The 12,682-nt window shown below is 46.2% G+C and overlaps 1 protein-coding gene and 1 long non-coding RNA gene across 5 annotated transcripts in view; both read right to left on the reverse strand.

The window, feature by feature from the left end:
* Window positions 1-464: 464 nt before the first annotated feature.
* Window positions 465-9,988, reverse strand: LOC119471942. The gene is made up of 3 exons (XR_005201040.1): window positions 8,488-9,988; window positions 7,058-7,062; window positions 465-477 (listed from the first exon to the last, which is right to left on the reverse strand). It is a non-coding gene; the product is annotated as an uncharacterized LOC119471942 (long non-coding RNA).
* A 948-nt stretch (window positions 9,989-10,936) lies between these two features.
* The window catches only part of PDE2A (phosphodiesterase 2A), a 100,184-nt gene continuing 98,438 nt past the window's right edge, over window positions 10,937-12,682 (reverse strand). For 3 of the 4 annotated variants that reach the window (XM_017533097.2, XM_017533096.2, XM_017533098.2), the window contains one exon: window positions 11,648-12,412. In XM_017533097.2, the coding sequence (XP_017388586.1) occupies window positions 12,202-12,412 (211 nt within the window). In that variant the 3' untranslated portion in view covers window positions 11,648-12,201. Of the gene's footprint in view, window positions 12,413-12,682 lie in introns of all 4 variants that reach the window. The other variant, XM_017533095.2, reaches the window with a different exon arrangement.

A 12,682-nucleotide genomic window follows, 5' to 3' on the forward strand; every position in this document is an offset into this window, starting at 1 on the left:
GGAATTGCTTGAACCCGGGAGGCAGAGGTTGGAGTGAGCCGAGATCAGGCCACTGTACCCTAGCCTGGTGACAAAACGAGAACCTGTCTCAAAAAAAAAAAAAAAAAGAATTGACGTCATTTGGCTCTTTGAGTTCTGCCAATCTAACAGGTGTAAAATATCTTCTTGTTTTCATTTCTGCTTCTCTGATAATCAATGAATTTGAGCATCTCTTCCATAAATAGCTTATTCAGGGCTTTCCCTATTGGGGTTGCTATCCTCTTCTTGCTGGCTTGTGGGGATTTCTCATCTATTCCAGATATTAGCCTCTTGTCAATTTTAAACATTGAATAACATCCCCCCTTCCAGCAGCTCTCTATTAACCTTATCCTTGACATATGTCACTGAACAGAAATCCACAATTTCAATGTAATTGAATACACAAATTGTTTTTCTTATGGCTTGTCCTCCATGCCCACAAAGATACTTTGTTTTCATCTGTCGACCTGACACTCTCACCTTTCATGCTTAGTCTATAATCTGCCTGGCATCCACCTGTGTGTGTGATGGTAAGCAGGGATCCAGTCTTCATTTCTGCATGATATGAGTGAGTGTTCCCAACAATCCAGCCTTTCCCCTAGAGGCAGGGGTCCCATCTTTATTGGGTAGTATTGTGAAGTTCCTAGTTGTATGTATGCTCCTCTCTGAGCTCTTTACTCTGTCCCATTAACACTTTCATCTGTCTGGCACCAATATCACTTTTTTTTCCCTAGTCTTGTGTTACAATATCACTTTTGGCTGAGTGCAGTGGCTCACACCTGTAATCCCAACACTTCAGGAGGCTGAGGTGGGAGGACCACTTGCGCTCAGGAGTTTGAGATCAGCCTGAGCAACATAGTGAGACCTTGTGTCTATTTTTTTAAATTATAATATCACTTAAAAATCATATTCTTCTTTACTTTCACTTTTTAAATTTATCTTGCTATTCACAGATTTTTATTTTTCCACATATACTTAATAGGAGTTTATTGTGTTGCTCAAGAAACTAGCAGGAATTTGTATAGGGATTGTATTGGATATCTAAATTACTTTTAGGAGAATTACCTTGTAATAATATCAAGTCATTTCATCCAGAACATGGACTCCTTCTCCATTATTCAAATAACCTTTCTTATCAGACATCTAGATTTTGTCCCAGAGATAGCACTTATATTCTTAGCTAGATTAATTTTTAAGATGCTTTATCATTTTTATGGCTTTTGTGAGTGGCATATTATTTTTGAGTTATGTTTTCCAATTGGTTCTGGTTGTTGTAGAGAAATGGCATTAATTTTCATCTTATTTCCAGAAATATTGATAAACTCTCTTATTAGTTCTAATGGTTTGTCTATTGATTCTATTTTCTAGATAAACAATTGTATCATCTGTGAAAAATGACACTCTAATCGCTTCTCTTCCAAATTGATATCTATTTCTTTTCCTTTCATTAAAGCGTTGGCTGGGACCTCTAGTACTAGGTGCAACAGGATTGGTGATAATGGGCATCCCTGTCTTATTTCTGTTCACAGAGGGAATATATCAAAATTCCTCCACTGACTAAAATCTTAACTGGAGAGTTTTGGAATATTACCTCTTCCAAGTTAGCGTCTCATATAATCCCAGTTCATCAAATTATTTTAAATCACAAATAGGTATCTATTTTAGCAAATACTCTTTTCTACATCAATTGAAATAATCCTATAATTTTTTTCATAAGTATATTGTGAATGATATGGATAGGTTTTCTGAGGTGAAACCATCTTTGCATCCCTTGGAAAAAAATTTCCATCTGATTATGATGCATTTTAAAATATTCACTTGTATCTGGTTAGCTAGCATTTTACATGTAGGATTTTAGCATCTAAACTCCTAGATGAAACTGAACTAATCTTGCATTATCTTCTTTTGCATTATCTGGTTTGAAAATCAAGAACAGGTTAACATCATAAAATGAGCTGGGGAGCTTTGCTTTGTTATCTGGAATAATGTATATGAATCAGATACTATCCATTCTTTTAAAGTTTAGTGAAGTTATCTGTAAAGCTATCTGGAAAGGAGTTTTTTTGAGAGGAGGTTTTTAACTGCCATTTCATTCCTTTAATACACATTGATCTATTCAAATTCTATGTCCTGTGAATTTTGTATCTTTTTAGAAATGTCTTCATTTCATCCAAGTTTTTAAATTGTAATTTTCAATGATATGCTTGTATTGTTTTTAATCCCTCTTGGGTGAAATGTAAATATTGTCTATCATTTGTTCTACACTTAGTATGTCTACTCTTTTAACCCAAGAGTATACTTAGCATGTCTTTCTTTTTTCATGATCAGACTTATCAGAGGTCAATCTTACTAATCTTTTTAAAGAACCAGCTTTTGGTTTGGGGAATCTCTAATAGCTGTTGGTGTTCTCTGGGTTCTTTATTTCTGCCCCATTTTTATTTTCCTCTTTTTGCTCTTTTGCTGTCTTTTGTCCAGCCTCTTAAGTTAAATGCTTAGTTGATTTTTAGCGTTCTGTTTCCCAGCAAATGAATTTAAAGATATAAATTTCACCAAGTACTGTTTTGGCTATTCCATAAATGTTGATACTATATGTAGTGAAGATTTGTTTTTACAATCTAGTTCTAAGTATTTCATCATTTCCTTTATAATTTTCTTTTTAACCCAAGAGTAATTTAATAACATACTACTTCACTTCCAGATATATGGAAATTTTAACCACTCTTTTGTTATTAATGTCTATTAATATCTATGTTTACTATATTATGATCAGAAAACATTATGTCATGTTGATCCTTTGAAGTCTTTAGGCTTCTGTGGGGTCTCATAGATCAGTGGTCCCCACCATTTTGGTACCAGGGACTGGTTTTGTGGAAGACAATTTTTCCATGGGGCAGGAGTGGGGGATGGTTTTGGGATGATTCAAGCACATTACATTCATGTGCACTTTATTTCTATTTTTATTACATTGTAGTATATAATGAATAATTCTAAAATTTGCCATAATGTAGAATCAGTGGGAGCCCTGAGCTTCTTGTGGCACCCCACAGCCACAGGGACCGGGACTAGTCCATGGCCTGGGAGTTGCAAATCCCTGTAATAGATTATCAGTTTTTCAAATACTCTGTATGTGCAGAAAATCGTATATTCTTTGTTGCATGTAGGGGATATGTATATACAGTCTTTGGCTGTCTCATCATTATGCATTCCAGCCAGTAGTGAATACTGTTAGGAACTCTGACGATAACCTGGTTCATTCTCCTTTTTGGGTGACCTGTATTTTCTCTCTGGCAGTGTTTGGAATTTTCTCTTTGCCTTGGTAGTCTTAAATTTATGAAATAATGCATCTGGTTGGAAGTTTGTCCTTATCTCCCCTGATTGACACTCTCAGATCCCTTTAAATATTAGGTCTTTCAATTTTTTAATATAGTACCTTTATGTCCACTCTTTCTACAAATATTTCCTCCAACTTGTTTATACTTTCATCTGGGATGTCTATTGCCTGGATATTGGCATTTCTACTTCTATCCTTCACATCTCAGATTTTATTTTTGCTAATACCTTCTATTTCTTGATCCTTTCCAATTGCCTTTGTCAAGAGTTTATCCAGCTGATCCTCAAACCTCACTATTTCTCTCTTCAGTTGAATCCTCCTTGCTCTTCTCATCTCTTCTCTTCTTTATTCCAACTATAATTTTTTCATATCTGATACTTCTACTTGGTTCTTTTTTGTTTGGTTTGGTTTTTGTTTTGTTTTTCTGGAGACAGAATCTTGTTCTGCTGCCCAGGCTGGAGTTCAGTGGCACACTCATGGCTCACTGCAGCGTCAACCTCCTGGGCTCAAGTGATCCTCCCGCCTCAGCCTCCCGAGGAGCTGGGACTACAAGTGTACCCTACTACACTCAGCTAATTTTGGTAATTTTTTTGGAAAGGTAGGGTCTTGTTATGTTGCCCAGGTTGGTCTCAAATGGTTCTTTTCTTAATGATTTTTTGTTCTTACTTCATGTTGCTAATATCGTCCCTTATCTCTTTAGGAAAATTTAAAGCATTTATTTTAAATTCTGGGCCCTTCTGTTACAGTCTGCCTGATTTGTGTGCATTGTTTTCTTCCTTTTGGTTATATTCTTTTGACCTGTGGGCCAATGTTTCCCTCAGAGCAGTGTGACTCAGACTAGCAATATGTGCTAGGGATGAGCTGAAGGCAGCATCCTAGTCTGTGCTGGGTCGGGACCAAGGTGAGGACCAGATGCGAGGGCCAGGCACCCCACAGCCACAGCTAGACACTCCCTTCTGCTGGAGCCTCCTCTGACTAGAATATCTAGGAGAGAAGCAGCCCTAGGCATCTCCCTGGATTGTGAGCCACCCGTCCTAGGGACTGGGGAGAGAAAGTGCTAGGGTGATATCCACGGGGACCTGGCTGGTCCCTCCTCACTGAATCAAGTCACATCAGGAGTTTGTGCACAGGTGAAAGGGCAGGCAGTGACTGACCAAGGCAGTAGGACCTTGGTCAGTAGGGGGTAAGGCAAGCATTCCTCTCCAACCCAGTTTTCATTTTTATCTCTCCCCCCCCTCAGCACACCCAGGCTGCTGTGGAAAAATTAAGTGAGAAACTGAGAATCATAGTGAGAGAAATCTGTCACAGCTGACTCCATCTTCCTTCTTACTTCACAAGCACGTCATCTGCTCATTCCTAAGCATAGGCCAAGTTAACTATGGGAGAAATTTAGCTTATCGTTTAATTTTGAAACAAAAATGATAGTAGCCTCTTCCCAAAATTAACCCCCTTTTTGCTAGGGGACCAAAACTGACTTTATAAAACTTTACAAAACTAAAAAATTGTCCATAAGTTTAGAATTATGGCTTAGAAGTTATAAAGCCAAAGATCACAAGATTTGTAACCTCCCCATTTGCTCCTATAGTTAACACCACTATTGTAAAACCTAAGACTGGTATTTGAGATATTTTTCACATCTTGCATTCTGATCAACCAGATGGTATCACCCAGACCAGTAACCTACACCAGGAAACTGACTCAACCAGTCCTGTGACCCCCACCCAAAACTGATTCAAGGCAAGAAGACAGCTTCAACCCTCTGAGATTTCTTCTTCAACCCAACCAATCAGCTTCTCCCATTTCCTAGTCCCCTGCCCACCAAACTATGCTTAACAAACCCTAGCTTCCAAATTCTCAGGGAGGCATATTTGAGAAACATCTCCTGTCCTTCCACTTGGATGGCCCTGTGATTATTAAACTCTTTCTTTGCTGCAACACCTGCTGTTCTCAGTGCTTTGGCCTTTCTGGGCAGCAGGCAAGAAGAACCCATTGGACTGTAACACTGTTGTCATTTCCTAGAATCCTATGCATCTCAATCAGTTCTGTAGGTTTCCCAGGGGTAATCTAGGAATTGAGAGTGGCAGCCATTTTGGCAGGATGTTGCCACTCCTCCCATTCTTACACCTGACCCACCAGTCCCCAAAGTTGATGTTGTGCTTTGTTTCCTGTATGGACTCATCCTGGTATTCCCTCAGAGAACAATCTGGCTGTGCCATCTACCAGACTTCATTCCCACACAGCTGCACGGATGCAGGACAGCCTCCCTCTGAGAGCATCTTCTGCATTCTGAAGGCCTCCAGTGGGCTCATCCTCCCAGTTAGTGGAGAGGAAAACTAAGACCAATGAGGTAGCCCAGTGCTCATGCTGCCAGGATAGAAAGGAAAGCCCAGAGGGATTGCAGAGAGTGCTGAAGAGCAGGGATTCATTGTGTGAATCTTACTTTGTTTCAGGACAGGAAACACAGGAGTGCAAACTTCAGTCAGGTAAGAGGCCTGCCCTGATATCCTTGATCCGCCCACACCACCCATGCTGCCTCCTCCCCTGATTTCCCATGCTCCTTCCTTCATTCCCTCCCCAACCCTGATTCGCCCTTTTCTCCCCAGGTGCAGTCCGGAGCCTGCCTTGGGGCAATGGCTGCTCTGGTGTGCCCCCTACCCTCACCACCTCCAGCAGGGTTCATCATCCCAGTTTATAGACAGAAAAACTAAGATTAGAGGGAGAGAGATTGGCTCCTGCTCAGAGCAGACCTTCAACATCTTCACCTCCCTGGACCTGGCACCCTCCCAAGGGGACTGCAACCAAGGTTATGAAAATAGCGTCTACTCACCATCCTCTCTCAGTACACCCCCAACTAACCCACCCCCTCAGTCCCACCCCTGTCTCAAAGAGACTGAGCCCTGAGAGGCACAGCTTGCTGTACCTCCTCACCCCTCAGCCTGCTTTCCTAGTCTATCTGCAATGTCCTCAAGTCCCTTCCCATCCTCCTCATCCAAACTCCAAGACCTGCCTATACCTCACGCCCCTCCAGGAAGCCCCCTTCATGACCTGGGTTCACTCCCTGCCATGACTGTCCTTCCTCACCGGCCTAGCACCAAGCCTTGCAATGCTCTCTATTAGTTATTTCCTGCACAGAAAAGGGGTGAGGGAACCATCATTTCTGCCTATGTCTGTTCACACGCAAGGCTGGCTCTGCCTTCCCAGGGACCCTTCTGCAGAGGGAGACCACTCATCAGGCAGGCACCACCTGCAGGGGTCTCACTCAGGTAAAGCTGATGGACCTCAGTCCTGTTCAGAGTACAGCTATACAGGCTGGAAGCCTCCAGGAAACAGTTCCTATTTTCCCTGTGGTGTCTGTATGGGTGTGTACTGTATAGGGTATAGGTTGTATAGAGTCTGCAGGTAAACATGCCTGTGTGTCAAAGAATGAGCATGTGAGTGTGTGTGTTCATGTGTCAGTGTAAGAATGCCTCTGTGTTTATGAGTGTGAGAGGGTCATACAGGTGGAACACTCTGTTGATGAAAAGAGTCAAACTCTGTAAAAAAAAAAAAAAAAAAAAAAAAATTTTTTTTTTTTTGAGATGGTGTCTCTGTCACCCAGGCTGGAGTATAGTGGCACAATGTCAACTCACTGCAACTGCTGCCTCCTGGGTTCAAAGAATTCTTCCTGCTTCAGCCTCCCTAGTAGCTGGGATTACAGGTGCCCACCACCATACCTGGCTAATTTTTGTATTTTTTAGTAGAGATGGGGTTTCGCCATGTTGATCAAGCTGATCTTGAACTCCTGACCTCAGGTGATCCACCCTCCTCGGCCTCCCAAAGTTCGGGTATTACAGGCTTGAGCCACTGCACCCAGCCTGTAAAATATTTTAAGAGATTTCTTCTGAGCCAAATATGAAAGACTATGGCCCATGACACAGCCCTCAGGAGGTCCTAAGAACACGTGCCCAAGGTGGTTGGGGTACAGCTTGGTTTGATATATTTTAGGGAGGTATGAGACATCAGTCAACTACATTTAAGAAATACATTGGTTTGGTTCAGAAAAACAGAACTACTCAAAGTGGGGGCTTCCAGCTATAGGTAAATTGAAACATTTTCTGGTTGACAATTGGCTAACTTGTCTAAAGACTTGGGATCTATAGAAAGGAATGTTCAGGTTAAAGATGAAGGATTATGGAGACCAAGGTTTACTGTGCAGAGGAAGCTCTCAGATAGCAGACTTCAGAGAAAGCAAGTTCAGATTTAAAAGAGTGCCTGGCTCTTACTTAGTTGATTATCTCCTGGATCTGGAAAGCAAGGAAGGAAAACAAAGGGGGAAGGAGAATCTCTATAGAATGTGAATTTTTTTCCCACAAGAGACTTTGCAGGGCAATTTCAAGATATGACAAGGAAGTAGGTTTTGGGATTAAATATTTTTTCCTTGTCTCATAATGTTATGCCAGAGTCAGATTGAAAAGTAAGTCACAACATATAGGGTCAAATAAAACCCATCTGATAAGAATGTATGTTTTGTAGGGCTTGGCTCCCTAGACCCTTAGGTAGGAATTTGGATAAGACAAAAAATCAGAGCTTAGTCCTCAATTCCTAATGCAACCTTCTGAGATCCAAAACGCTCCAAAATCTAAAACATTTTTTAGCACTGACATAATGCCACAAGTGGAAAATTCCACACTTGCTTCGATGTGCACAAACTTTGTTTCATGCACAAATTATTTAAAATATTGTATAAAACTGCTTCAGGTTGTGTGTATACAAAACATAAATGGATTTTGTCTTTAGCTTGGGGTCTCATTCCCAAGATATCTCATTATGTATATACAAATATTCCAAAATCAAAAAAAAAAAATCTTAAATCTGGCCCCAAGCATTTTGGATTAGGGATACTCAGCCTGTATGTGAATGGACAGGAGTAAGACTGGCAACTGCATTCCCCTCCCCTACCACCCCACCCTTACCCTTGTCTGACCTCTGGGGAGGTGAGGACAGTAAGGGCTGGACACCACCTGGTGGCCATGAGCTGCACTACAAACCACACACCCCTAACTCCTTTCTCCCCGCCCCCTACTCCAACTCACATACACACAGACACACACATGCTAAGAGTTGATCCCAGCTCTTAGCTCTTTCTCTGGGGCCTCAACCAACGCCCTACAATAGTTTTGTAAAGACTGAAGATGGAGACTCATCCTTCTGAGTCTCCCTCCTCTATCCCAGGGAGGGAGGGAGGATTCAGACAGGTGGGGCTCACATCCTAACCTTGGTGCATTACTTAACCTCTCTGAACCTCAGGCAACCTGACAGCAGAATAGACTAACAGTGTCTGCTGGAATCATTGCAAGATTTAAATAACATGCAAAATGAAGCCATTAAGTTGGCAGAGCAGGACTGCTTACAGGAAGCCAATGGGGTCAAGCCTTGTGTTCTGTAACCTGGTGAGGGCTGCCCTCAGGCTCTGTGCAGAGCCTTCTCCCATCTGTCCTCCCTCCCTTCCTCCCACCTCTCCTCCCTGGGGAACCCCAGACAGCTGTCTTGCTCACCTTTGCAGGGAGCTCCCCCCCGCCAGAGGCTCTACCCAATACCTGTTGTGGGTGAGGGTGATGCCGAGCAGAGCCCCCATGGCTCGCCTTGGAGTGGCATAGACCCCACTTCCCAGAGCCCCTCCAAGTCCTCCCTCTGCATCCCCCGTCTCATTGGTCACCACGTTCTGCCAACCCAGCATCTCTTAAGTTCCTCTCCTTGCCCAGCCCAGGGTGAGCATCACATATCACCCATAGAATAATCCCTGCCCACCCTCTCCCTTTGCAATCACATCCCTGCTCTCCAGGGGCATCTTTCTAAAATGCACTTCTGAGTCACTCTCCTGCTGAAAACCTTTCTCTAGTTCTCCACTGCCCACAGAATAAAGCCAAACTCCACAAGCTGGCATTTAAGGCCCTTCGTGATCTGGCCCTGCTTCCTCCTCCATCCCTCAGCTCCTCCACCTGCCAGTCCCTTCCCTTCTCGGGGCCTTTGCAAAAGCAGTTTCTTTTACCAGGCAGGAGTGCCTGTCGCCTTTTGCCTGTAGGAAAACAACATCTGCTCATTTTTCAAGCCTCACTATTGTTCTCAGGGTACTGATCCTGCCTGGAGCCCCATGGCGGGCACCCCACAGTGCTGTTGGGGCCTGCATCTGAGTTTGGATCTATCTCTCCAATCAAACTGTGAGACTCTCCAGCCCAGGACAAAGACAAAGTCAGCCTCGGCCCTCGCACAGGGCCCTGCATTCACGGGGAAATAACTGTGGCTGTTCCCTCCATTTGCTGAAAAACAGGATGTGTCACAGAATGGGCCTCAAAGGAGGGTTGGGCTGGGGGCAGACAGCAGATGTAGGGTCAAGCTCCCCCTTGCCCAAAGGCTTATGGAAGACGAACACGCGAACACATTCAGGGTTAGGGGTCAGGCAGAAGAGCAGCTACATCAGCCCACAGTGACCCTGGAGTCAGCTAGGCACCATTAGAATAGCCATCTCTTATTGGCCTTGGTCCACGAACTGACCACTCCCACCCCCACCTGCGGACTCACTGGCCAAGCCTGGGTCCTGTGCTGTGAGGGGGTAGAGACAGACTTGGGGAGCCCAAAGCAGGAGCCAAAAGGGAGAGGAGCCTGGAGCCACATGACACTAAAGGAAGCTGGAGACCTGGAGACCATTCAGCCAGAGGAGCAGATTCCAAACCCAGACAGGCTGGAGGGGTGGAGGGAGCTGCAGAGGAAGCAGAAGGGCTCTGTGGTCCCAAAGGCAAGGCTGGTAATGGCTGATGGTCACAAGATGGCCCTGTCCATCTCCTTCCTGCTCTCGCCACGAAAGGAGACCTCAGTGCCTGCCCTCTCAACACATCACCTTTACTGATCAGGAAGAAATCAACAGGGAGACAGGGGTAGGTAAGTCAGGGACAGGGCCTGGAGACTGCCAGGCAGAGCCACTTTGTGGCCCCAACCTGGAGTCTGCCATCTTGGACTGGGTGGAAGTGAACGCTCTCACGTGGAGGAAAGCAGGGACTAACTCCTCAGACACAACTCGGGGCTGGATCTGGTGTGGAGTCCGACTCAGGGGTGGCCCCTCGGCAGGACTCAGAGAAACTGGGATGTGGGACTTGCTGGGACACAGATCACCATACACAGGTATCACTGCAGCTAGGAACAGGGCTCAGAGGCCCAGGCCCTTGCCATATGGGCACTCATGACCAGGGAAGGCCAGCACTGGGAAGGTCTAGGACGAGCTTCAGGCTACCTCCTCCAGGCAGCCTATCTGCTTGCCTCTGCCTCTCAGTTTTCCATCTACTCCACAATCTCTGCCAGCCAACATGTACCATCACTGCTCCCTGGCCAGGCCTTCTCATCTGCCGCCCACCCGTTAGCTTCCACCATCTGGCACAGGGCTAGCCCAGGGAGTACCCAGCAGGTCTAAATGACTCTCCCAGAAGAGGGGCTAGGCACCAAGGGTGGGGGACTTAGGAAGCCATGGAGTTCCAAAGAGCATTTGCCTCTCCCAGTTCTACTCCCCTCTTCACCCACCCCAAGCACAAAGTCTGCAAACAGCCCCATGGGGGAGGACTGGTAGAAAGAAATAGATTTATTCTCATGTACAAAGCGGTCAGCCCACGGGACCATATACGACAGTTGCACAGAGTCCTAGAAAAACGCATCTCTCTAAAGGCAACTCAGAAAGGTAAGGCAGGTGGCCCCCCTCCCCCACCCCACAACGCACACAGAACGAAACAGAGAAAAAGAGAGAAGCCAGTGGCCGGGCTGACCCAAGAGTCCCGACCCTATGGGGTCTCCCAAGCCCCAGGGCACAGGTGGATATGGCCTTGAAAAGAGATCCCTGCCAGGGCTGAGGCCAGGTCTCTCACTGGCTGCAGGAATGGGGAAGGGGCTCAGGCCAAGGGGGGCACCTCTGAGGGACGCAGGGGGCTCTGAGGGACACAGGGGGCTCTGAGGGATGCAGGCTTGGGCTCTCTGTGCCCTAGGGTGGCAGAAACATTCCACAGCCTCTGCTGGGACTCCGCAGAGCTACAGAGCTATTTTAGACATTGATCTCAAATGGATCTTAGAGCATGGATTATCTTACCCTCCTGTTTGGCCCAGACAGGGGAAGAGACTTGCCCAGTGTCACACAGGCCGGAGGAAGCAAGGCTGGCTCATACCTGGGCCTGTTTCCCAGTACGGGGATCCCTCCTGCCCATCAGCCCCATCCTGCCTTCTTCCCGAGCCCCCTCTCCACAGAGCATTGAGCTGCTCCTCTGGCAGCTTCCTCTTGGGGCCCCTGTATCCCCCAGGTCCCAATCCCACCGTCAGTATAGTGGTGGTCCTCAGGGCACTTTCGCCGAGGCTGTTTCTAGTCCTCCCATAGAACTAAGGACTGTTTCTAAGACGCCACACTCTGCTCACTCAGATGTCTCACCTTCCCCTTCCATGAGGATCCTGAAGACCCTAAGGGGTGGGAATCCCCTAAGGGAAAGGAGCAAAGATCTGGTGGGACAGGAATGGGGCAAGGAGAAACCATCAAGCTGCTCAGACAAAGAATGGCTTGGGAAAAACTCGCCAAGGTGTGATCAGAGGTGCAGAGCAGGGCCCACTGCTCATTGGTCACCCCTGTGCTCTCAGAGGACAAATTACAAAGTCTCCGTGAGGCTGGAAGTCTTGCTTCCATTATACAGACGAGAAAGCTGAGGCCCAGGAAGGTAGTACTTGTCCAGGGTCACACAGGAAGTCCTGGTCTAGGACCCAGGACCTGTGGCTCTGTTCCCAGTGCATCTGGCCAGGCCAGTGGAGGGCTGTGGGAGGTGGCCTGGGCCGGGAAGGGTCCCTGGAGGGGATCACTCAGCATCAAGGCTGCAGCAGCCATTGATGGGGCCCCTAGTGCCATCCAGATCAGGCACCTCGTACTCCTCATCCAGGAAGTCCAGCGAGTTGTTGCTTGGGAGGCCGCGGATGGTGAACTTGTGGGACACCTTGGTCCAGTGCTCACGGTTGGAGGCCACACGCTCATACAGCTCTGCTGCTTTGGGGAACAGGTCCTGCAAAAGCCTGTGGGTGTACAGGGGCAGGACGACAGGTAGAAATCAGACCATGGGCAGCAAGAAAGAAGAGGGCTACACAACACAGAACTTCCACAAGGGCCAGCACGATGGCTCACACCTGTAATACCAGCACTTTGGAGGCCAAGGCGGGCAGGTCATCTGAAGTCAGGAGTCCAAGACCAGCCTGACCAACATGGTGAAACCTCATTTCTACCAAAAATACAAAATTGGCTGGGCACAGTGGCTCACGCCTGTAATCCCAGCACTTTGGGAAGCT

Source organism: Cebus imitator, unplaced genomic scaffold, assembly GCF_001604975.1.
Source record: "Cebus imitator isolate Cc_AM_T3 unplaced genomic scaffold, Cebus_imitator-1.0 Scaffold79, whole genome shotgun sequence".
NCBI classification, from domain to species: Eukaryota; Metazoa; Chordata; class Mammalia; order Primates; family Cebidae; genus Cebus; species Cebus imitator.